General features: G+C 51.9%; 2 protein-coding genes and 1 long non-coding RNA gene across 9 annotated transcripts in view; 1 reads left to right on the forward strand and 2 right to left on the reverse strand.

Moving 5' to 3' along the window:
- Positions 1-18,727, reverse strand: part of COG7 (component of oligomeric golgi complex 7) — a 31,895-nt gene extending 13,168 nt beyond the window's left edge. Inside the window, exons 1-11 of one of the 4 annotated variants that reach the window (XR_012161059.1) lie at positions 18,582-18,726; positions 17,605-17,818; positions 13,121-13,269; positions 11,524-11,640; positions 11,164-11,332; positions 8,898-8,980; positions 8,005-8,127; positions 6,026-6,224; positions 4,035-4,162; positions 2,052-2,206; positions 855-971 (exon numbers count right to left, since the gene is read on the reverse strand). Coding sequence is in view for 3 of the 4 variants with exons in the window: in XM_073361601.1 (XP_073217702.1) it covers positions 855-971; positions 2,052-2,206; positions 4,035-4,162; positions 6,026-6,224; positions 8,005-8,127; positions 8,898-8,980; positions 11,164-11,332; positions 11,524-11,640; positions 13,121-13,269; positions 17,605-17,818; positions 18,582-18,629 (1,502 nt within the window). In the remaining variant the exon portion in view is untranslated. Of the gene's footprint in view, positions 1-854; positions 972-2,051; positions 2,207-4,034; positions 4,163-6,025; positions 6,225-8,004; positions 8,128-8,897; positions 8,981-11,163; positions 11,333-11,523; positions 11,658-13,120; positions 13,270-17,604; positions 17,819-18,581 lie in introns of those variants that run through there. The other 3 variants (XM_073361601.1, XM_073361603.1, XM_073361604.1) reach the window with 3 other exon arrangements.
- A 2,621-nt stretch (positions 18,728-21,348) lies between these two features.
- The window catches only part of LOC140918040 (uncharacterized), a 56,646-nt gene continuing 53,667 nt past the window's right edge, over positions 21,349-24,327 (forward strand). For all 3 annotated transcript variants that reach the window (XR_012161062.1, XR_012161061.1, XR_012161063.1), the window contains exons 1-2: positions 21,349-21,688; positions 22,834-22,991. This is a non-coding gene — a long non-coding RNA (uncharacterized lncRNA). The remainder of the gene's footprint in view (positions 21,689-22,833; positions 22,992-24,327) is intronic.
- Positions 22,459-24,327, reverse strand: part of LOC140918038 (epithelial sodium channel subunit beta-like) — a 39,169-nt gene continuing 37,300 nt past the window's right edge. For both annotated transcript variants that reach the window (XM_073361610.1, XM_073361613.1), the window contains one exon: positions 22,459-23,394. In XM_073361610.1, coding sequence (XP_073217711.1) covers positions 22,933-23,394 — 462 coding nt within the window. In that variant the 3' untranslated portion in view covers positions 22,459-22,932. The remainder of the gene's footprint in view (positions 23,395-24,327) is intronic.

The raw sequence follows: 24,327 nt of genomic DNA on the forward strand, positions 1-24,327 counted from the left end.
GGGAGGGGCTGGGGGCGAGCCCCCTGGGCCAGGAGCTCAGGAGCCGGACAGGAGGGTTCTGCAGGATGGATGTGGACCACGGGCCGTAGTTTGCCCACTTCTGCCCTATGTGAATCTGAACTAGCAGGGCCTCATCAGAGCCACATTTGTTTGATATCAAACCAACTTTAAAGTAGATCATACTGGAGGCCTAGATTATGGAGTGTCCCTTTCTTGAGCATTCAGATGGTTATGGCCTGAGAGACACAGGCTCCAGGGTTCCAACTGTCTTGGGGTTTGTTAGGGTTTTCAGAAATCATTGCTTCTCCATCCCACTAAGCAGATGTTTATAAAAATTACAAACAAAAATTCCTCTAGTTTTGCAGCCACTACCACCACAGAGTGTCCTGCCTTCCCCCTCTTCCCAAGCAGCCTGGCTCTGAAGCAGCAGTCAAATTAGAAACAGTTTCCCACAGTAGTGACCACACTACGACACAGGCTTGTTCGCATGGTCAGAGAGCTTTTACTAAATTGTTGCCACAAAGAAATCCACTAGTTAATTTCACCTCTGCTCAAAACTGACAGAGTATGGGTGAGCAAAGAGACTCAGAATTAGCCAAAGGTACAAAAAGAACAAGTTCTAAAAATGGCAAATGGGAGTGGGGACTCTTCATACTTCCAGAAGGGAGTCTCAAGCAATAGAGAAAAAGGGAGCTAAAATACCCAGGCTGAAAAAAATAATAAAGACCTTCTCCCCCTTCCGTTCTCACGTAAAAACCAGCTTGACCTCAGGACCAAATACCATGTGCCATTTCTCAAGAGCCCTGTTTCCAGTGTTTGCTGCACCGGAAGCCTGGCTCATGCTATCAAGTTACCGGATAGAGTTTTGGAATGCAGTCCAGTCTTCCTGGAAGAGGGAATCCGAGGGGATATCATCCAGTTTGCACTTCTTTCTTATGGACTGCAAAGTAGTAGTGAAGTCAGACACATACCTGTGTAAAGAGACGGAGCAAAGACAGGCAACGGAATAAGACCTCAGACTACAGCAATGGCACTTGCTATGAGCAGTTCACTTCATCTCAGGCAAAGAGCCAGAAGCACCTGAACAAGAAGAGGAGCACAAAGGAAGTATTCCTGGCTCCAGCCCAAGCCCTGACATTTGCAGGCTAGAGGTGGTCAGCAGTGGCAGGTCCAGACCCACCCTGGAGGATGAGGGGTTTGGGTGGTGCCCAGAGCACCAGTCACAGTAGCCTGAAGGAGTAGCTGAGTGACTGGAACCCACCGTCATCACGCAGGTAGGAGCAGAGCACTTTGTTGTCACTAGCATCACTGCTCTCTCCTCGAGCAGACGAGCCAAAGTCAGAGGCTACTGCTCCTCTCACACCTCTTGTTCCCTCACCAAAGAGCAGTGCTCTGCTTCCACCTACTCACGGAACAGGCCTCTCCCCACAGAGCCAATAGTGCACTGATGCTAAGACTTCGTTTATGCAGGGTTAGCAGCTGCCTTGGCCCAGGGAAAAAAGGATAAGTAGGGGAAATCAGTACTGGAATGCTGTCTTAAATGGGAGTATGTGATAGATTTAATAGGGGAAAAAATACATTGCCTCTGATTAGTGTCCCTCGTTATTCTACAGGGAAGCTATGCAGCAAATACTGTAAGGGGGAGGTCACTTGTGCACCGTACATGTTTCCCACTGAGGGTTATGTTCACCAGCCTACCATGCCTCTCTTCTATTAGGCCCTCTCAGAAGTGGTTCTTTCCCAGAAGTGCTTTTAGGCACTTTATCAATGAAAATTCAGGCATACTGTGACTATGAGGAGCTTTACCTCCAATCATGTTTAACTTCCACTTTTCATGAAAAGCCACAAGTTGAGGGATCTTTATAGATGAGCTGAGTGGCAGATCACAAGGGAAGGGATTATGCTAAACACTAGCTGTGTCTATAGAAACGTGACAATATCACAAACCACAATGTCCTCAGGTCTCCCCCCGCACTGCATTCAGAGCCACCTATTGGACACTTGCTCACTCGCCTGGGATAAGTGTATTAGAAAGACAGAAAATGCTTTACTTTTTGAACAGAGCTTTCAGTGCCTTGAGCAGCCCGCACACCCCCAGCCCATCGGTGAGTTTAACGCAGTTGTCAATGGCTCCAGCAGCCAGACTGAAGAGTTTGTTCACTGAGTGGTTCAGCTCCTGGACACAGTCAATTACTTCCCAATGCTCCTGGAGAACAAAAAATACACTGGTTGATCCCAATCCTCCTTCAGCAAGTGTCCCTGCAGTAACCACATTGTACCAGGTCTTTCTGTAGCTAACACTGTAGTTGCTGTAACGCTCAGATGGGGAAGGAGGATGTTTAACCCAACAGGCATACCTTCCCGTCAACATCTAATTGTCTTGTGGAGTGCACTGAGGGCTAACAGTCTCCTTTGTTTTCATCCTCCTACACCAGGGGTGGGAAAACTTTTTGGCCCGAGGGCCACATCGGGGTTGCCAAACTGTATGAAGGGCCAGGTAGGGAAGACTGTGCCTCCCGAAACAGCCTGGCCCCCACCCCCATCCACCCCCTCCCACTTCCCGCACCCTGACTGCCCCCCTCAGAACCTCCAACCCATCCAACCCCCCCTGCTCCTTGTCCCCTGACCGCCCCCTCCTGGGCCCCCCACCCCTAACCACCCCTCCGAGACCTCACCCGCATCCAACGCCCCCTGCTCCCCATCCCCCGAGTGCCCCCGGACCCCTATCCACCCCCCACCCCCTGACAGGTCCCCCGAGACCCCATCCCCTATCCAACCCCCCTGCTCCCCATCCCCTGACAGCCCCCTCCAGAACCTCCGCCCCATCCAACCACCCCCTGCTCCCTGTCCCCTGACTGCCCTCCGGGACCCCCTGCCCCCTTACCATGCTGCTCAGAGCAGCCGGAGCTTGCAGCCCCGCCAGAGCCAGCCACGCCGCCCGCCCTGCCCAGCAGGAGCGACGGGCCAGAGTGCTGGCAGCGCAGTGGCGTCTCTGCTGGGAGAGGGGCCAGGGACTAGCCTCCCCAGCCGGGAGCTCAGGGGCCGGGCAGGATGGTCCCGTGGGCCGGATGTGGCCCACGTGCCGTAGTTTGCCCACCTCTGTCCTACACAGTGATAGCACATAAAATTCAGATTTCCCTCTCCTATCTCATCACTGCCTCTAGACAAGATACACTGACCTAACCTTCCTATAGGACAGTGTTCCTCGACCTTTTTTTTTTTTTTGCTGGCGACCCCCTTTGGACTTTAAAAAAAAAAAAAAAAAAACGCTGAGCCCCCTACTAAGCTGGAGTCCGAACCCCACTACCCTGGGCTGAAGCACATAACTTGGCTTTGCAGAGCCCTCTGTGGCATAGGGCTCCAGGCAACCGCCCTACTTGCCACCTCCTAACGCCGGCCCAGCACTTGCAACCCCCAGGTTGAGAAACACTGCTATAGGAGATTCTTCTACAGGAAATTCCCTCCCCCACCCACTCAGTCTATGGTAAGAAAACAACAGAGGAGGCAGGAACGCACATAGCTAGTCTATGTAACCATTTGTCATTGTTACGCCATCCTCCCTGCAGTGGTTTGGTATAGCCACTTGCAGCACAAGAATCTGGGGCAGGGACTGTCTTCTAGTCTGTACAGTGCCTAGCACAATACTCCACCTCCACTCATTCTGACTGAAGGACACATTTGCAAAAGGTTAAAAGACACAAGGCAAACTCAGAGGTTTTCTTCCTTGCTTCTAACAGTCTGCTTAAGCGTCCAAGAGGTTGTCTGCTTATCCCAAAGGTTTCCCCTACATTAGATGCATGAAGCACCAGTTACTGATTGCCCAGGAGCAGGCAAAGTTATAAAATTAATTCCAGCAACTTAAGTGAAAAAAGCAATATTTAATTAAAAAGAAAAATCAAAGGCAAATGGAAAATGCGAGCCAAAATCTAGGCTCCAACCACCCTGACAAAGATGCTTTAAACTACTCGTAAATATCAGCCTCCAATCACCTGCTGACTACTACTGTACAGATGGAGCAGAATACATGACATTACCAAGGGCACTGCACTGATCTGGATGAGGAGGTTTTCTTCTTCCAGGTCTCCATACCGCAGCTGGTAGGGCTTATATGGACCATACACTACTTCCACCAGTTCCATCACTTTTACCAGGTTATGCTCATCTATAAGGAATCAGAAGTGAGTGTACAAAGAAATAAATGAACTGCTAAAAGGTGGCCTTAAAGCAGCATGTTAGGCTCTTTCAAAGAGTTGTGCCTATTGACAGCCACTATCACGTGCGCATATACCTTGGGACTTTGCCTAGCACCTTTAAAGCTGAGCTGCAGACTTTTTAAACAAATGGGAACATCATCACTATTGGCTCCTTAATACCCAGGTATTCTATTTCAACAAGCACAGCAGGAAATTATTAAGAATATTCCTGGCTGCTCGAGAACAATCTGGGGCCACAAGTCTTCCAGCCAGCTATCTATCACCCATCCCCAGCCTGCACAATCAAAGACGAAGTAAGGAATCTGTCTGAACTGTGCCTGCCTAAAGAGAGTATAGTCTCATTTTATGTCCCATCAAAGATTCTAAAAGGAAATTACACAGTCTTCATCCATACCTAAAATAAATGATGCCAACTCATTTCATGTAGACTACTACACAGCCACAGTCACTCCCAACCTGGCCTGAAAGTGAACCAGTTGACCTAATGCCCCACTGACAATCTGCTTAGTCACCCAGCTCCCGCATTCCTGGGATGCTTCTGCTTTTGCATGTTGCTTTTAGAGCACGCCACCTTGTTGCAGGGTAATATGCAAATAAAGAATGCAACTTTTATTCCCAACTGTTCAGTAACTGGTTTCCTATTCTCTCATCTTACAAACTTCGGCCTCTTCTCTCCAAGTTCCTTCTATACAGGGTCTATGGTATTTATTACCTACCCCAATTAAGCCAGACCAGTATGTGGCAAGTGTTTGCTAAGAGTGCACGAGGACTTCCAATGAAAAGCAGAACACAAGCACAGGACAATAGCCATGCTTCCTAGAATGGCACAGTCATTAAATGTAATCTACTAAAACTGGGTTTAAATAACTGAGGGGTATGACGCAAAGCAAACACAGGCAGGAAATGCAGCGTTAAAGATAACCCATCAACCTTAAGGTGTGATTTTCCTGAACGCTCTCTTTGAAGGGACACGGTGACAAATTAAGATAAACCTATAAGGTTCATAAATTAAAACTGCTGAGCCTATATAATCAGATGGTCTCATTACTGTTAACTCACCTTCCTCCCTCCCTTACCTCCAACGGTTCACATCAACTGCTCATGGATTTCTGTCTAAAATTGAACTGCAAATGCTTTAGGGAAGGGAGAGGTCTTTACTTTGTTCTGAACAGCACACTTTAGGCACTAAACAAAAGCATACTTAAATAATAAAATTTGACCCACCAATTTAATTTGGTTAAAACATGGTTTTCATAAAACCTAAGACCAACAGAACGGTTTCCACAATTTTTTTTACATTCCAGTGAAAACCATTTTGGCAAACTTTCCCTTGCAATGTTTGAGAAAGCAAACGATCAGGAGAACTTGTTAAGAGAGGCGCGGTCTAAATCAAGAACTCCTGAGCTTTTATTGCCATGCGATCTCAGACAAGTCAAGTATCCTCTGACTCCATTTCCCCATTTATGAGACAGGAATAAAACTGATCCACCTTACAGGGATGTTGCAATTCACCCACCCAAATGTTGTAAAAGGAAAGTGCTAAGTATTCTCTACACAAGGTAGCATCAACATAGCTCTGCTTCAGTAAACACAGCCAGGACTGTGTCAATATATTTGGGATAAGTTAAACATACATTTTAGTACAAACATTATGTAAACAGCAAATACTGCGGATGAAATCCAGATCCCTTACATTGTTGTAGCAGTTTCCATGAAAAACAAAACGCAAACCACAGAACCCAAAGGCTGTACAGAGAGTTACACCAAAATATACCATAAAGTCTGGGAATATTTGAAACAACAGTCCCTACTTAAGTTAGACAGCATTGCTACTTCCAAGCCTCTTGCAAAGTGGGCTGTGGTGTCATGCAGCTCCAGCAACTTATTCAGTCTGGTTTCCTGGCTGGCCCTCTCCATTGCAGTGCTGAGGCAGACTGGGATTGAAGGCACCAAGGCACCGAGTGTTTGGATCAGCAGCACAGTCACAATTTCATGGGGGTTCTTAAAAACCTGCACGAACAAGGAAGCTGTTAGCAGGAGCATGTGAGCAGGAGCAGGCCACTGCTTCTGCATAAACTGAGCCCCCCACTCCACCACTTTAGCAAGGGAATCAGCACAATGACCTAGTCAACAGAAGCCATATAGAAGCCCCCAGAAGCAATGCATAAAGAAGAAGAGACTAAACTGCCTCAAAGATGAAATTTAAATTATGTTCATTAAGAGGCAATTGTATGCACATCGAGAACACTGTACTCAGGGAACTGCCAGATCGCTGGATCCTCTCTGGGCATGTGCAATCCCAACTAACACGAACAGGAGCCCAGCATTTGAAAACTCACAAATGTTACCAGACTAAAAGCAGAGCCAGGTAAGATTTCTGGAACCTTGCTGACTGAGCATGCAGGAAAGGCTGACTCAGGATATGAAAGCAGAGTTAATCATTGTCACTTTAAGAGCCCAGCCGAGGAGCGCACTTTATCTAAGGCAGCAGAGAATTTATGAGGTTGAGCAGAGGCTGGATCCGAAGGAGGACAGGCAAATAGTGGGCAACGGAGTAGAGTAACAACAAGGTAGAGAGCCTGCTGTGTCTTCAAACAGAATTTAAACAGGTACCTTTGAAAGACACGAGGAAAGGGATAAAGAATCCCACGAATAAGCAGCTAGGTGATGGGGTCAGGATGGACTGAGGAGAGAGTTGGGAAGTACTACATTCTAGCGCCAACGAGAATATAACCAGCCGGCAAATGCTATCCTTAGATCAGCATAACACCAGCTTCACATTCATATCCATCACCCTCATCTTGGTTTGCAGTAGCTTTTATCATCACCACTTTTGACTGACTGGTCAGCTATTCTCTCTAGGTATTTATACAGCCCCCACCACTGCAGTACCAGAACATACACCCCCAGTATCCAACTCGCAGCAGTAAGACCATGAACAGCAAGTAGAACAGGGGGGAAAAAAATGGTTTTCCTAACACAAGCAGTGCAGGAGGACTAGGGAGAAAAGCCCTGGATGACATGAGCTTTGGTCCACATGGCAAGGCCCCTCACAATAACCAGGTCCTAGAGCACATGTTAGTGAATAAGCCAGCATCTGAACTGTGATTCACAACTAATTGTTATGCAGGAAAAAAACCCAAAGCTATTATTTCAAGGTAAGGCTGGGTATCCTTGCAGAAAAGGACTCAGCCCTTGTTACAAGCTTCATACCCATGAGATAACAATCTCCCTTACCCTTCACGGGTGAAAACTCTGACAGGCTCAACAATGTCCAACACAATTTGTTAAGCTAAATGAAGAGAGGTTAACTCCTTTTGGGATCAGGTATAAGTATGGTAAGCTCTGCATTTACAAATTCAAATGCTTTTCTTGGTACTGCACAGTCCTGAGGGGTTCCAGCAGAAGTTCCCCAAGAATTCACACACAAATCAGTCAAGCAATCCCTCCAGGGCCTCCTCTAGGTCAGGCGGTAATGAAATTCAGGTATTTCAAATGTTTTACGACAGAACAAAATGCAACACTGACAAATTAGATTTCATGTATGATACAGATGAAAGAGAGAGCAGTTTGAACAGCAGCGATGCAGCGATACTGCCATTGGTCTTGAGTCAAACATTTAATCTTTCTGTGGCAGCAGATGAGCTAGATCCCTAAAGCAAGCTCCAAGACGTTAGTGAAGAGGCACAAAATGAGACCATGAGCTGATCAATTATTCTGAGCCTTATGGGAATTTGCAGTCTTTGTTCCCATGCATTGCACTGATGTTGTTAACTGACAGTAACAGTACCTGCATGAGCCACTGGAGTTGCGAGTGCCATGTTCCAAGCAGAGTATCATACAGTTCAGTCAGCTGCCGATTTAAACTTAAGTCACTTTGACAAAGATCCTGCCAGACTGTCACCAGCTGCACCTGCAGGGGTAATAAAAGTCACTCATGCTACAGAATTGGGCCTTGTTAACTCAGAGACATGTCCTAGGGAAACTGCTTCTACACAAAGGCAGCACCCCTCAGATTTGAATGTACCACCATGCAATCATTCAGCACCCAAGAGGACTCAGACTTTAAAACGTTAAGCTAAAGGCTTCTTGGCTTATACAAAGATTTAATTAACCTTGGTATTTTGCTCATAAATGAGACTGAAACCAATACCACCCCATAACAGTTGAAATATTTGGCAGGCCCCAGCTCTGAAGCTAATCCTCACAAGGCCCACTGCTAATAGGGCTTTGGAGGATCAGGTTAAGGTCAATGAACCATCCAGAATTCCAATCCCATCTGAAGAGAGTTTCCATAATTCAGCAGCAGCAAGATATAATAAAGTTTAATAACAACCAGAGATCATAAAGGAAGGAAAAAGCAACAACCGAACACCTTCTCAGGGCACAGAGGGAAACCCTTTGGGATGCACAACTACATTTTTCATTTGGCCTACTAGCTGCTGTAGGAAGGCACAGGAAGACTCCTGTGGAGAGTTATTCCCCAAACCCCCATGTGCGGAGTAATCACAGCCAGGAAAAGATTCAAGCGGATGAAATGTGGAAGAGAACAAGCGCCATCCTCAGTTTAAATTGGACAAGTGAGATGACCAGAGTGGCAGCCCCCCCTACAGGCTAAACCAAGGAACTACTCCACATTTCTCTCCCCCAAATTAAAATGTGACCATGACAGAGACTAGATACCTTGTGACATTTGTAGTAATAAGCCAGGAGCTGGGGCATCCGATCAATTTCAGTGAAGACTTTCACAAACACTTTTGCCTGGTCTAAATACAACAACACAGAACATTAGTTAACAGGTCACCCTCCTAACTTGTGTGACAGAGGTACTGCCCTGAGCAAAACAAGTCTTCTGGACTAAGCAGGAAAATCCATCCTCTTCAGTTTGGAGAAGAGCCTGGATACAGTGTGTATGGGATGTAGAACCACAATATGTCAAGAAAGTGACAAGACCTCCCTGTGTTCCTTTCCCTTCACTTAGGAGGGCAGGTGCCCCTGAATCCATGGCCACAGAAATTCCAGAGTGGGTAGAGTAAAGTGATGATGGAAGAGTTTTTAACTTCCCTTGGGAAAACATTTCTAACTCCAGACCCCCTGTAACAGTACTGAGTCCCCTAAGGACATGATGCTTTTTTCAGACAGAGCTAGTGCCCTCCAGACCAGAGAACGTGTCAGTAGATCCAAACTGCACTCCTCAGTTTTGCCTTCCTCACCCCCAGGTGCCAGGACCACAACCAGCTGTTTCTTCACCTTGACTAAATGACCCAGCTACCGCTTACTCACAACCTGAAAGTCTCCCTGCTCCCTTTGCATTACTGGAGCAGTGGGGAAGGCTTTGTCTACAAAACACACCTGGGTTCAGAGATGTTAGTAATGACGTATTTAGGAACTTGTTTCTGGTTTGCTGGCAGGGCACAAGTGGCTTCCTGTAAATCTGACACACAGCAATTAACTAGGGTTGCTCTAGAGCAGTACAAGGGAGAGAACAGTGCCTCCCACCACCACCACCCCACCCCAGGGACACATTTGTTGTCCTAAAAAAATAAAAGGAGGACTTGTGGCACCTTAGAGACTAACAAATTTATTTGAGCATAAGCTTTCATGAGCTACAGCTCACTTCATCGGATGAAATGAAGGATGCATCCGATGAAGTGAGCTGTAGCTCACGAAAGTTTATGCTCAGATAAATTGGTTAGTCTCTAAGGTGCCACAAGTCCTCCTTTTCTTTTTGCGAATACAGACTAACACGGCTGCTACTCTGAAGTTTGTTGTCCTGTGTTCCTATCTACAGGGTCAGATCTAAGCAAGAACTCAGAAGAACATGTGACATACTATCAACAGAAAGAAAAAGTGTGTTTGACAGCTGCTCCGGAGGAAATATTAAAAGGAGAATAGACTCAGGGCTGCATTTATCGCAAAGTGAGCCAGAACATCTTGAATAACTAAGCGAAGCAATGGACCCATGTCCAGTACAGAAGCGCCACCTGCTGTCAGTTTCCTACCACAGCTACATGGCATTCCTAAAGAACTCATCACAGTATCCTGCAACTTCCACGAGGCTCTCTCCTGGTAGGTGGGAGAAAACATTCTCAAACATCACTGTGTCCCCTGCATCTGCCTGCAAAAGGGCCATACAGCCCAAGAGCAGCAACAAGATAGACACACATACTGAGACAGATGGGTGCAGAGTCAGTATGATAGACTGGAAGACCAGAAAGAGAGTGAAGGGAAATGAGAAGAGAAAAGCAAAGAGAGGAGTAAAGGAGGAAGAGTGTGAAAGAGAACACAAACATAAATCGTTCATATTAACCTTTTCCTTCCTCCCTCTGCTTGTCTCACTCACTGCATCTTGTCTTAAATTAGAAAATAAGCTCGTTGGGGCATGGACTGCCTCTAGGTGCTACTGAAATACTAATAAACTGTGTAATGGTAGGGAAAGGGAGCAAGGTCAGACCAAAAACCCAAAAATCCAGGGGTGGAAAGTAGGGTTGCAGGCTTTCGGAGCACCCAACACATACTGGGCTGCAGGCTGCTGTCCCATCCATCTCTTTTTGTTTGGTTCTGCCAAGAAAGGGCACGTAACCCAGCCCCAGAGAGACCCAATGGATACACACCCAACCTCAGGCAGCATTTAGCTTTCTGGTGAGCAAACCCCAAAACACAAACAGAAACAGAGGGCAAAAGACAAGAAAGAAAAAAAACAGAGACAGAAATGAAGAAAGGACAAATTAAATAGGAGAGATGGTGGTAGGTGTACAAGGCTTGGCAGAATGGTGCTCCTGCTCCCTACCTTGCCCCACCTGCCAGTTCACTGCAAAGGCGGCTCCAACAACAGCTAGGAGGCTGAAAGCATGCTATTCAGAGCACCATGCCTCACGCTCCTGATGAAGGCAGCACCAACATATAAATACATCTATGCTGAAGACAAGGGAAACAGAGCCGTACTGACCTACGGACTGAGCATTGAAGGTGGCCACAATCTGGGGGCTGGCCATGGCCTCTAGCCGGTTCTTCAGAGCCTCTAGGTGCACACATTTCTCAGAGTAGTCCGGAGTGTCCACAAGCATCGCCAGGCTGTTCTGCATACCTGTTAACTTGGCAGAGATCACAGACACATCCTGCCACCAAAGGAAGTTAGGGGTTTGTTAACACAATATCAAAAATGCCAAGTCCTAAGCTCCACAGTGACATCTGGGAAGCACAGGCATATTTCCTTTTGAAAAGTGATCTGAAAGGACTCTTATTTAAATTTGGTTTCTTTATAATTGACAGTTTTTCATGCCTTTGTCTTTTTCAAGCAGGTACCTACTTGTGTTTTAAAAGTTTCCTCAATATCTGCACTCAGTGTGCTCCACTTGTCTGCTTCCTGGAGGGACTCAGCAGCCAGCTGCATTCTGGATTTCACTCGATCAAGTTCCACCAGAACCTGAAAGAGAGATGAAACTGCTGCCCATCAGAATTGGGGACAAATGTGCAAGTTGCTTCACTTGGTGGGGAGTAAGGTGGGATGGGGAGGAGAGGGTTATTTCTGTTATATTTGCATTTAAGAAACTGGGTGATAACAATTTCAGGAGGAAGTTGGCTAAAATCAATTTTAGGGGTTTACACAGAAGTGGATAATCTCTCCAAAGAGCTGAAGAAATTTAAATCAATTTTAAAGTTGAACCAGCTGATGAGCATCATCAGTAGAAATTTGAGTACATAATGAGGAATGTTGCTTTTATTCAGGGTCAACACCCAACTCTAAACAATAATATGGCTATGTGATCCGAGGGGAAGGGGGCTGGGCTCTGATGACAGCCAAAGCTGCAGGAACAACTTGCAAAACAGTTCACCAAAGATCTGCAGTAATGTGGGTAAACCATCAACCCCTCTGCTTGAGCAGCTCACTCCTGAAATTTCACAAGAAAACAAACACACCTATAAACTGGTTTGGATTCGGGATTCAATATAATCAGCGTCTATTTTGTCTGGAAAATGCAAAGCAACTCTATAGCATGGTATTAACACAACACCACCACCAATAAGCTCACACAATCAAGGCTTTTGCATCTTGCTGCCTGTCATGAAAACTGGATCACTCACATGAGGAGAGTTATCAGCTCTTGACAGGTCTGATCAGAGCTAGCTCTAGTCTGGGTTGTGAACATCTATGCCTTGGTGGTGAGGTGGGGGTACTGCACAAGCTTTTCACTTCTGAGCACACAATGCATGGCTGAGTTAACAAGGAAAATGCTTTTGGGGATGTCAACCTAGTCTCCCATCTGTCCACACACAAAACCACCATACAGCATCATTCTCTGCTTAAAAGAGGCTTTGGACTCTAATATCAGGGGTGCTGCAGCCCAGAACCACGGTACAATCTGTAGGGAAGTTTGCATTGTGCCTGCTCTTGCTACGTCCTGCTCTAGACACTTCTATTAGTTCTTCAATTCAATAAGTGCGATCATTCATTCACAATAAGGAAAGTCAGCATCTCCAGAACTTTTTACTTACTCACAAAAGTACCAGAAATCTGAAGCAGCCCACAGGGTATCAAATTGCTGAACCCTAGTACAATCAGACTGTAGTTCAGAGAAGCTACCAGACTGTAGGAGTTTTCAGTGACTGTTCTGCTTGAAAAAAGCATAGAGATTCCTTGCATCTAGGATCTCATAGCCTCAGAACTTGCTGAAGTGTAACAGGATCACAGTAGCAATTTTAAAAGGACACAACATCAGAGCAGGAAATCAGGCTCCCTTACCTGTCAGCATCTACCAGAGCTCAAGCTGCTGCAGAGAGCTAACAGAGCCGCCCTGGAATTGCACAAACCGAAACAGTCTTCAAGTTCACTCAACATCAGTAACTTTGGCAACTACAGCAAATCTGGAAATCAGAGTCAAATATTTAGTGATGAGAGAAGTTACCTGCATTGACTGAGCTGTGTCCTCTTCAAATTTCTTAATGTCCTCCTTAACAAGGACCATTTGTTCCTTCAGGAAAGTTGCCTCCTGTTTCAAGGCTTCCACATCCCGCAGGACTCTGGGCATGTTCTGAAGCGCCTGGTGGCTTGTTTCTGCAGAACGACAGAGCAATGGAATTCTGCAGAGCAATGGAACGACAAGGGACTCAACCCTCACACAGAAGAAGAAACTTGGCAAGGAGCATGGTGTCCAACAAGTCTTCATTGCTGCATTCAAGCTACAGCAGAACCTCAGAGTTACAAAAACCTCGGGAATGGAGGCTCTTCGTAACTCTGAAATGTTCAGAACTCAGAACAAAGCGTTAGGGTTGTTCTTTCAAAAGTTTACAACTGAACATTGACTTAATACAGCTTTCAAACTTTCCTATGCAGAAGAAAAAAGCTGCTTTCCTTTTTTGTTTTTTACAAGTTTACATTTAACACAGCACTGTACTGGCTTTTGGTTGGGGTTTTTTTTGGGGGGGGATGGTGGGGGGGTGTCTCTGCTGCTGCCTGATTGCATACTTCTGGTTCCAAATGAAGTTTGTGGTGGACTGGTCAGTTCATAACTCTGAGGTTCTACTGTATATTTAATAAGATCTTCCAGATCTGAAATAGCAGGGCATGCTGCATATTAGGGACAATCCTCCAAGAGTTTGGCAAGTGCCTATCACCACATATAAATGTGAGAGAACTGGAGGTCCTGGTGATGTCAAGGAATTAGGACATGATTGGAATAACAGAGACTTGGTGGGATAACTCACATGACTGGAGTACTGTCATGCATGGTTATAAACTGTTCAGGAAGGACAGGCAGGGCAGGAAAGGTGGGGGAGTAGCACTGTATGTAAGGGAGTAGTATGACTGCTTAGATCTCCGGTACGAAACTGCAGAAAAACCTGAGTGTCTCTGGATTAAGTTTAGAAGTGTGAGCAACAAGAGTGATGTAGTGGTGGGAGTCTGCTATAGACCACCGGACCAAGGGGATGAGGTGGATGAGGCTTTCTTCCGGCAACTCGCAGAAGCTACTAGATCGCACGTCCTGGTTCTCATGGGTGACTTTAATTTTCCTGATATCTGCTGGGAGAGCAATACAGCAGTGCATAGACAATCCAGGAAGTTGTTGGAAAGCGTAGGGGACAATTTCCTGGTGCAAGTGCTAGAGGAGCCAACTGGGGGGGAGCTTTTCTTGACCTGCTGCTCACAAACCGGGAAGAATTAGTGGGGGAAGCAAAACTGGATGGGAATCTGGGAGGCAGTGACCATGAGTTGGTTGAGTTCAGGATCCTGACACAGGGAAGTAAAGTAAGCAGCAGGATACGGACCCTGGACTTCAGGAAAGCAGACTTCGACTCCCTCAGGGAACGGATGGGTAGGATCCCCTGGGGGACTAACATGAAGGGGAAAGGAGTCCAGGAGAGCTGGCTGTATTTCAAGGAATCCCTGTTGAGGTTACAGGGACAAACCATCCCGATGAGTCGAAAGAATAGTAAATATGGCAGGCGACCAGCTTGGCTTAACGGTGAAATCCTAGCGGATCTTAAACATAAAACAGAAGCTTACAAGAAGTGGAAGGTTGGACATATGACCAGGGAAGAGTATAAAAATATTGCTCGGGCATGTAGGAATGAAATCAAGAGGGCCAAATCGCACCTGGAGCTGCAGCTAGCAAGAGATGTCAAGAGTAACAAGAAGGGTTTCTTCAGGTATGTTGGCAACAAGAAGAAAGCCAAGGAAAGTGTGGGCCCCTTAATGAATGAGGGAGGCAACCTAGTGACAGAGGATGTGGAAAAAGCTAATGTACTCCATGCTTTTTTTGCCTCTGTCTTCACTAACAAGGTCAGCTCCCAGACTGCTGTGCTAGGCATCACAACATGGGGAATAGATGGCCAGCCCTCTGTGGAGAAAGAGGTGGTTAGGGACTATCTAGAAAAGCTGGACGTGCACAAGGCATGGGGCCGGACGAGTTGCATCCGAGAGTGCTAAAGGAATTGGCGGCTGTGATTGCAGAGCCATTGGCCATTATCTTTGAAAACTCGTGGCGAACGGGGGAAGTCCCGGATAACTGGAAAAAGTCTAATGTAGTGCCCATCTTTAAAAAAAGGAAGAAGGAGGATCCTGGGAACTACTGGCCAGTCAGCCTCACCTCAGTCCCCGGAAAAATCATGGAGCAGGTCCTCAAAGAATCAATCCTGAAGCACTTACATGAGAGGAAAGTGATCAGGAACAGTCAGCATGGATTCACCAAGGGAAGGTCATGCCTGACTAATCTAATCGCCTTCTATGATGAGATTACTGGTTCTGTGGATGAAGGGAAAGCAGTGGACGTATTGTTTCTTGACTTTAGCAAAACTTTTGACACGGTCTCCCACAATATTCTTGTCAGCAAGTTAAAGAAGTATGGGCTGGATGAATGCACTATAAGGTGGGTAGAAAGCTGGCTAGATTGTCGGGCTCAACGGGTAGTGATCAATGGCTCCATGTCTAGTTGGCAGCTGGTGTCAAGTGGAGTGCCCCAGGGGTCAGTCCTGGGGCCGGTTTTGTTCAATATCTTCATAAATGATCTGGAGGATGGTGTGGATTGCACTCTCAGCAAATTTGCGGATGATACTAAACTAGGAGGAGTGGTAGATGCGCTGGAGGGCAGGGATAGGATACAGAGGGACCTAGACAAATTGGAGGATTGGGCCAAAAGAAATCTGATGAGGTTCAATAAGGATAAGTGAAGGGTCCTGCACTTAGGATGGAAGAACCCAATGCACAGCTACAGACTAGGGACCGAATGGCTAGGCAGCAGTTCTGCGGAAAAGGACCTAGGGGTGACAGTGGACGAGAAGCAGGATATGAGTCAGCAGTGTGCCCTTGTTGCCAAGAAGGCCAATGGCATTTTGGGATGTATAAGTAGGGGCATAACGAGCAGATCGAGGGACTTGATCATTCCCCTCTATTCAACATTGGTGAGGCCTCATCTGGAGTACTGTGTCCAGTTTTGGGTCCCACACTACAAGAAGGATGTGGAGAAATTGGAGAGAGTCCAGCGAAGGGCAACAAAAATGATTAGGGGTCTGGAACACGTAACTTATGAGGAGAGGCTGAGGGAACTGGGATTGTTTAGTCTGCAGAAGAGAAGAATGAGGGGGGATTTGATAGCTGTTTTCAACTACCTGAGAGGTGGTTCCAGAGAGGATGGTTCTAGACTATTCTCAGTGGTAGAAGAGGACAGGACAAGGAGTAATGGTCTCAAGTTGAAGTGGGGGAGGTTTAGGTTGGATATTAGGAAAAACTTTTTCACTAGGAGGGTGGTGAAACACTGGAATGGGTTACCTAGGGAGGTGGTGGAATCTCCTTCCTTAGAAGTTTTTAAGATCAGGCTTGACAAAGCCCTGGCTGGGATGATTTAATTGGGGATTGGTCCTGCTTTGAGCAGGGGGTTGGACTAGATGACCTCCTGAGGTCCCTTCCAACCCTGATATTCTATGAAATAATACTAAGGACAAAGCATGTAAAGCAATGCTGGTGGGGGGATTGGTAGGAGAGCAGAAGAGAGAAGAACAACTGGGCTGGAATACCAGAAGATGCTGCAGGTCAGGACAGAAATGAGCGGGAAAAAGTTCTCTCATTCTGCAAGAGTTTTCAAAACTTCAATTTTTTTTCCTTCTCCAAATCAAGCACAAAAAGTCAAAATCCTCAAACTAATAATCTAAAAAAAACCCAACACACACAAAAATGGGTCAGGTCAATCAAAACATTTCATTTCAATATTGACTTTTTTTTTTTTTTTTAAGAAAAACTTCTTTTTAGTATAAATTAACATTTTAAAATGAAAAGTTGTTTCAAATTTAAAAACAAAACTTTTTGGTTTCAAAAATATCAAAATGGAATGTTTCAACAATTTCAAAAGATAATTTACAATTTTTCAAATTGGGAGATTTGTCAAAACCGACCCCGTCTCACAAGCAATTGTGGGTTCCATGAATCAATGTTTTTTGAGAGAGAAAAATGGTGGGAAAATTGGCAACCAGTTCGACTCAGCACTGGGTGCCTGCTGGCAGCGCTCCAGGAGGAAGCTTGCAAAGCAGGTGCCGGTGTACTGTATTAAACTGCTCCGCAGGAATGTGCTACTGGTAGCAGTTACTGATACGTGATGGATTGTAGGAAACTGCTATTGTAGTAAGCTGCTACCTGATGTAGCAAATGCCTACGGGTAGCAGTTACTTGCACCACAGTATACGTGCAATTCCACGCGTAGCAATGTCAGCGCAGCGCAGAGCGGACATCCCAGCGTGATGTTCTGGTTTTTTGCATGCTCCGTACACTGCAAGTAGCACATTACCACGGAGAGCACTTTGCTGCACTACACCGGGACCAGCCCTGGCTGCAGCGAGCGCCATCCCCTGCCCACACGGTCACGACATCCGCTCCCAAGCGCAAGGAGACACAAGGCGGCACCTTCCACGGCATTGTTGACCTCCTGGATGAAGAGCTGTAACTTCATCACCAAGGTCGCTGCGTGGGCGTCCACTTTGCCAGGGGCATCCTGCTGCTGCACGGCCTGGAAGGCTCCGTTCACCCAGCGCTTCACCTCGAAGTCATCAGCCAGGAACTTGGAGAAATCCATCCCGGGCGCCGGGGCCGCTCCGCCACCAAGCTCAGAGCCGGGCTCCTACCCACGGGCGGGCGGGACGGGGGCAGCGCTCAGCGGGGCTGGTCGCAACCTCGGGGGCCCCCTCTTCTCGCCAGCCCCCGCTCCGTCCGGGGCCAGCGCCGCACAACACGCTGCCCCCCCCCGTGGCCCCCTGATCTCGCCACCCCCCCCGCCCCTCCCCCAGCGGCCCCTTGGTCTCACCGCCCCCCCGCCCCCGGCCCGAGCCCCGCGACCCCCTGGTCTCGTTGCCCCCCTCCCCCAACGGCCCCCCTGGTCTCGCCACCCCCCCGCCCCTCCCCCAGCGGCCCCTTGGCCTCACCGCCCCCCCGCCCCTCCCCCAACGGCCCCCTGGTCTCGCCACCCCCCCGCCCCTCCCCCAGCGGCCCCTTGGTCTCACCGCCCCCCCGCCCCCGGCCCGAGCCCCGCGACCCCCTGGTCTCGTTGCCCCCCTCCCCCAACGGCCCCGTGGTCTCGCCACCCCCCCGCCCCTCCCCCAGCGGCCCCCTGGTCTCGCCCGGCCCGAGCCCCGCGACCCCCTGGTCTCGTTGCCCCCCCACTCCCCCAACAGCCCCCCGCTCTCGCCGCCCCTCCCCCAGCGGCCCCCTGGTCTCGCCGCCCCCCTCCCGAGCCCCGCGCTGCCCCGCCTGGGCCGGCTAACTGGGAGGGGGCGCTGGAGTCACGGCGGCGCGGCGCGGCCCCACCCGGGACAGACGCCCCCGGCCCACGCAAGGCCCCGAGGGGCAGGAGGCCGGCTCTGGGGGAGGGGACGCCCCAGACTCACCGTCTCCCCAGGCGGCGGCGGCGGCGGCGGCCATCTTGGTTGGGTCATGAACAACGCAGGGCGCAGAGGTTGCCGGGAAACGCCAGGTGCCGGTCCCCGCCGGCCACCGTACCCAGCGGCCCTGCGATCGGCCCCGCCCGGCCACCGTCGCGGCCCAGCGCCGGGGCCCGCCCCCGGCTCAGCAACCAGCGCTGGCGGCGCGGCCGGGGCCGGGGGTGGCTCCGGCTCCGCCGCGCCCATTGGCCAGGGGCCAGGACCAATGGGAGCTGTAGGGGCGGAGCCAGCGGGCGCCGGGTGCGGCGCGAGGAGCCTCCCTGGCGGGCCGGGCGCCGCGGGGCTGCAGGGACCTGGGGGCTGCTTCCTGGGAGCCATGGCAACCGCCCCCCCCAACTCCCCTCCCGGAGCCCCCGCCCCCAGCGCCCCCCCCAAACTCCCCTCCCGGAGCCCCCGCCCCCAGCGCCCCCCCCCAAACTCCCCTCCCGGAGCCCCCGCCCCCACTATCCCCCCCACCCCTAAACTCCCCTCCTGGAGCCCCCGCCCCCAGCGCCCCCCCCAAACTCCCCTCCCGGAGCCCCCGCCCCCAGCGCCCCCCCCCCAAACTCCCCTCCCGGAGCCCCCGCCCCCACTATCCCCCCCACCCCTAAACTCCCCTCCTGGAGCCCCCGCCCCCAGCGCCCCCCCCAAACTCCCCTCCCGGAGCCCCCGCCCCTGCCCCCAGCACCCCCTCCCGCACCCCCCGCCGTCCCCCACCCCTAAACTCCCCTCCCGGAGCCCCCGCCCCCACTATCCCCCCCACCCCTAAACTCCCCTCCTGGAGCCCCCGCCCCCAGCGCCCCCCCCCAAACTCCCCTCCCGGAGCCCCCGCCCCTGCCCCCAGCACCCCCTCCCGCACCCCCCGCCGTCCCCCACCCCTAAACTCCCCTCCTGGAGCCCCCGCCCCCAGCGCCCCCCCCAAACTCCCCTCCCGCACCCCCCGCCGTCCCCCACCCCTAAACTCCCCTCCCAGAGCCCCCGCCCCCACTATCCCCCCCACCCCCAAACTCCCCTCCTGGAGCCCCCGCCCCCAGCGCCCCCCCCAAACTCCCCTCCCGGAGCCCCCGCCCCTGCCCCCAGCACCCCCTCCCGCACCCCCCGCCGTCCCCCACCCCTAAACTCCCCTCCCGGAGCCCCCGCCCCCACTATCCCCCCCACCCCTAAACTCCCCTCCTGGAGCCCCCGCCCCTGCCCCCACCACCCCCCGAACCCCTAAACTCCCCTCCTGGAGCCCCCGCCCCCAGCGCCCCCCCCAAACTCCCCTCCTGGAGCCCCCGCCCCCAGCGCCCCCCCCAAACTCCCCTCCCGGAGCCCCCGCCCCTGCCCCCAGCACCCCCTCCCGCACCCCCCGCCGTCCCCCACCCCTAAACTCCCCTCCTGGAGCCCCCGCCCCCAGCGCCCCCCCACCCCTAAACTCCCCTCCCGGAGCCCCCGCCCCCACTATCCCCCCCACCCCTAAACTCCCCTCCCGGAGCCCCCGTCCCCAGCGCCCCACCCCCACCCCCAAACTCCCCTCCCGGAGCCCCCGCCCCCAGCGCCCCACCCCCACCCCCAAACTCCCCTCCCGGAGCCCCCGCCGTCCCCCCCCACCCCTAAACTCCCCTCCCGGAGCCCCCGCCCCTGCCCCCAGCACCCCCCCACACCCAGAGTGCCACCACCCCCCGAACCCCTAAACTCCCCTCCTGGAGCCCCCGCCCCCAGCGCCCCCCCCACCCCCAAACTCCCCTCCTGGAGCCCCCGCCGTCCCCCCCACCCCTAAACTCCCCTCCTGGAGCCCCCGCCCCCAGCGCCCCCCCACCCCCAAACTCCCCTCCCGGAGCCCCCGCCGTCCCCCCCACCCCTAAACTCCCCTCCCGGAGCCCCCGCCCCCAGCGCCCCACCCCCACCCCCAAACTCCCCTCCCGGAGCCCCCGCCGTCCCCCCCACCCCTAAACTCCCCTCCCGGAGCCCCCGCCCCTGCCCCCAGCACCCCCCCACACCCAGAGTGCCACCACCCCCCGAACCCCTAAACTCCCCTCCTGGAGCCCCCGCCCCCGCCGTCCCCCCCACCCCTAAACTCCCCTCCTGGAGCCCCCGCCCCCAGCGCCCCCCCACCCCCAAACTCCCCTCCCGGAGCCCCCGCCGTCCCCCCCACCCCTAAACTCCCCTCCCGGAGCCCCCGCCCCCAGCACCCCCTCCCCACCCAGAGTGCAACCACCTCCCGCACCCCCAAACTCCCCTCCCGGAGCCCCCGCCGTCCCCCCCACCCCTAAGCTCCCCTCCTGGAGCCCCTGCCCCCAGCGCCCCCCTACCCCCAAACTCCCCTCCCGGAGCCCCTGCCCCCAGCACCCCCCTCCCCACCCAGAGTGCAACCACCCCCCGCACCCCCAAACTCCCCTCCCAGAGCTCCCGCCCCCATCGTCCCCCCCACCCACCCCCAAACTCCCCTCCCGGAGCCCCCACCCCTGCCCCCAGCACCCCCTCCCCACCCAGAGTGCCACCACCCCCCGCACCCCCAATCTCCCCTCCCGGAGCCCCCGCCCCCACTATCCCCCCCACCCCTAAACTTCCCTCCTGGAGCCCCTGCCCCCAGCACCCCCTCCCCACCCAGAGTGCAACCACCCCCCGCACCCCCAACTCCCCTCCCAGAGCCCCTGCCCCCCAGCGCCCACCCACCCACCCCCAAACTCCCCTCCCAGAGCCCCCGCCCCCAGCACCCCCTCCCCACCCAGAGTGCAACCACCTCCCGCACCCCCAAACTCCCCTCCCGGAGCCCCTGCCGTCCCCCCCACCCCTAAACTCCCCTCCTGGAGCCCCCGCCCCCAGCGCCCCCCACCCCCCAAACTCCCCTCCCGGAGCCCCTGCCCCCCAGCGCCCCCTCCCCACCCCAGAGCCCCCAGCCCGCCCAGCATGCCGGGGGCCTCGGGGGAGGGGCAGGACCCGGGTGTCCGGTTCTGTGCGAGAAGGACGTTGGCCGCCCTGGTCCCAGCAAAGCGAGTCCCTCGCCCTCCTTGTCTCGGCGGGCTGCGCGCTTGGCCCGTGGTGGGCAAAGGCTTTGACTGAATCCGCCCAATGCTGGCTCGCAAAGACACTAGGTAATTCGCACTGCCAGAGACCACTGGCTGAGAAATAGGGGGGAAGCTGAATGTATTTGCTGGCACTTTGCCTTTCTGGGGGCTCATTTACCCGTGTGCCGACAAGCTGGGCTGGGGCCAGACACTTGCACTTTTACCCCGGGGGAATTCTGCACTGCTGCAGGCGCGCGTAATCAATGAGCTGTGCGTATTATCACAAGTTTCTGCCAAAATGCTGCTGCAGTTCTGCCATTTTCCCACCAGACAGTGCTGTGGCACAAGAACAGCTGCGGCGCTGAGCAGAAACTAACTTCTGAGTTCCGCCTTTTGCGCACCAGAGGGCAGCCTGGCGCTAGAACACAGCAGCAGCTCCTGGCCAGCAAGGGAAGAGAAAGAGCCTGTCAGGCCAGGTCAAGAGACAGGTGCTATTGGGAGACAGACAGCACGCAGTGCTGGGTGGGGTCAGACAGGGACTCATAAGGGCCAGTGGTGGAGGACGGGGCTAAATGAGAGTGGAGGCATAGGGCCACATAGTGATGGGGGAGGGGTGCAGAGCTACATAGGGACAGGGAGTGGCTGGGTGAGGGCACAGAGACACATGGGGATGGGGGAGTGGGTGTCTGAGTGGGGGTGGAGGGACACATGGGGGTGCAGGAATACGTGGGAGGGGGCGGATGTGCCTGACTGAAGGGGAGAGGCTAGGAGCCAGGCTCTGCATGGGGGAAGCTCCCTAACAACCCCTCCTCACCCCCCAAAAAACCCTGTTCCATACTTTTCCCACTTATACCCAACAACCTTCCAAGTTCACACCCGGGCTCCTTTCCAGCAATTCACTTCCCTCTCCCTCAGCTCCTCCGTTACCCCTGACTCCCCCAAACCTTTGCACTGCTTCTGAGGGGTGCAGGAAATGCAGTTCTGTAGTGTAGTTTAAATGAATCTCAGAGTTCTGTATTAATATGCCTAGTAAGGAATCTATTTGTCAGAAAACATTTCCTGGTTCTTTTTTGTTGTCTGAATTGTTACATACTTGCTGACAGTTATTTTGAAATAAATGACCACAAATAATTGAAACCCGTGTGATTATATTGTGTTATTTTGACAAAATATGCTGAATTTTGAAGAATTTTAAAATATTGTGCACAGAATTTTATATTTTTTTGTTGCAGAATATTTAATTTTTTGGTGCAGAATTTCTCCAAGAGTTCACCTTGCAAGACTGGGCTTCTTCAGTGGGTTTATATTTTGGAGTTTTAAGAACAAAGTGTTCAGAGTGAATCGCAGAGCCCCGGCAGACCAGGCTCTTCGTTGGGACAGTTAGATAAAGGTGATAAATTGCATTCAGTGTTGATCTGGCCCCCTCCATCGCTGTCTGATTCTGTGAAATCCAGGGGCTGAATGCGCAGTGAATCGTAGTGCGGGGGCGGAGTGCCGGGTTCTGGTGGGATTTCTTCATTGGGATAAGTTTCATTATTGGGGTTGAAATGGGATTTTTCATGTTGGAACCCAAAATTGACATGAGCCTGTGACAGCTCTGACACTGTCGGAGGTGTATCTGGGTACTGGGCCAGGGCTCGCTTCTGCTTCAGGCCTTTGCACCAACTGATGATATTAATTATGGTGACCCACAGAAAGTCAATGATGATTTCTCCAAATTCAATGAGGCACAGCACCGAGCCGCCCATCCAGAATGAGAACAGGCCTTCCAATTCCCTCACAAGCAGAAAGAGCTGTAACAGGAAATCAGGAAAGTGAGGGGAGTTCCGGGCAGGATCCTAGTCTGCAGTCAGCCCAAGATGCCATTGAGCAGCTGTTCACTGAGGATTTCTTAAAATATTTAAGCAGGTGACTATAAGTGGTCAGAGCCTAACACCGGCAACATTTAGCTCAGCCCCTCAATTTGCTGCCAAGGAGTGCAGTTAAGGTAGAGAGTGAGATGATCGCCCCCCACCCACACCTCTTTACACTACGAAGAAGTGCTGGAATGGCATAAAGGCCCATATCTGATTGGGGCAGGGTTAACCCATTGCAGGAACGGCAGAAGGCAGCTGTAAATTTGCCTCTAGAGTGCCCCCTCACAAGCCCTAGGGCTGGGGTTCTGAGGATCAAGTCAGGGATGGAGCCCAGGGATGCAGCACTGTGGAGGTTCCAGAAAATTCTGTGGGCCACATGGCAGCTGCCATAACTTAGGGCCCCCACGACTCTATGTTATAACAGGAGCCTAGTCTAGGCCCTGAAATAGCCCAGGCTGGGGAGGGTACAAATGTGGCATAATGCCTCCCCTGCCTGTGAGTTCCTGCTGCACCTCTTAGCCCTGGTCTACACTAGGGGTATGTCTACACTACGAAATTAGGTCGAATTTATAGAAGTCGTTTTTTTAGAAATCGGTTTTATATATTCGAGTGTGTGCGTCCCCACAGAAAATGCTCTAAGTGCATTAAGTGCATTAACTCGGCGGAGCGCTTCCACAGTACCGAGGCAAGCGTCGACTTCCGGAGCGTTGCACTGTGGGTAGCTATCCCACAGTTCCCGCAGTCTCCGCTGCCCATTGGAATTCTGGGTTGATATCCCAATGCCTGATGGGGCTAAAACATTGTCGCGGGTGGTTCTGGGTACATATCGTCAGGCCCCCGTTCCCTCCCTCCCCCCGTGAAAGCAAGGGC

The sequence above is a fragment of the Lepidochelys kempii genome, chromosome 10 (assembly GCF_965140265.1).
Source record: "Lepidochelys kempii isolate rLepKem1 chromosome 10, rLepKem1.hap2, whole genome shotgun sequence".
In the NCBI taxonomy this organism is placed as follows: domain Eukaryota; kingdom Metazoa; phylum Chordata; order Testudines; family Cheloniidae; genus Lepidochelys; species Lepidochelys kempii.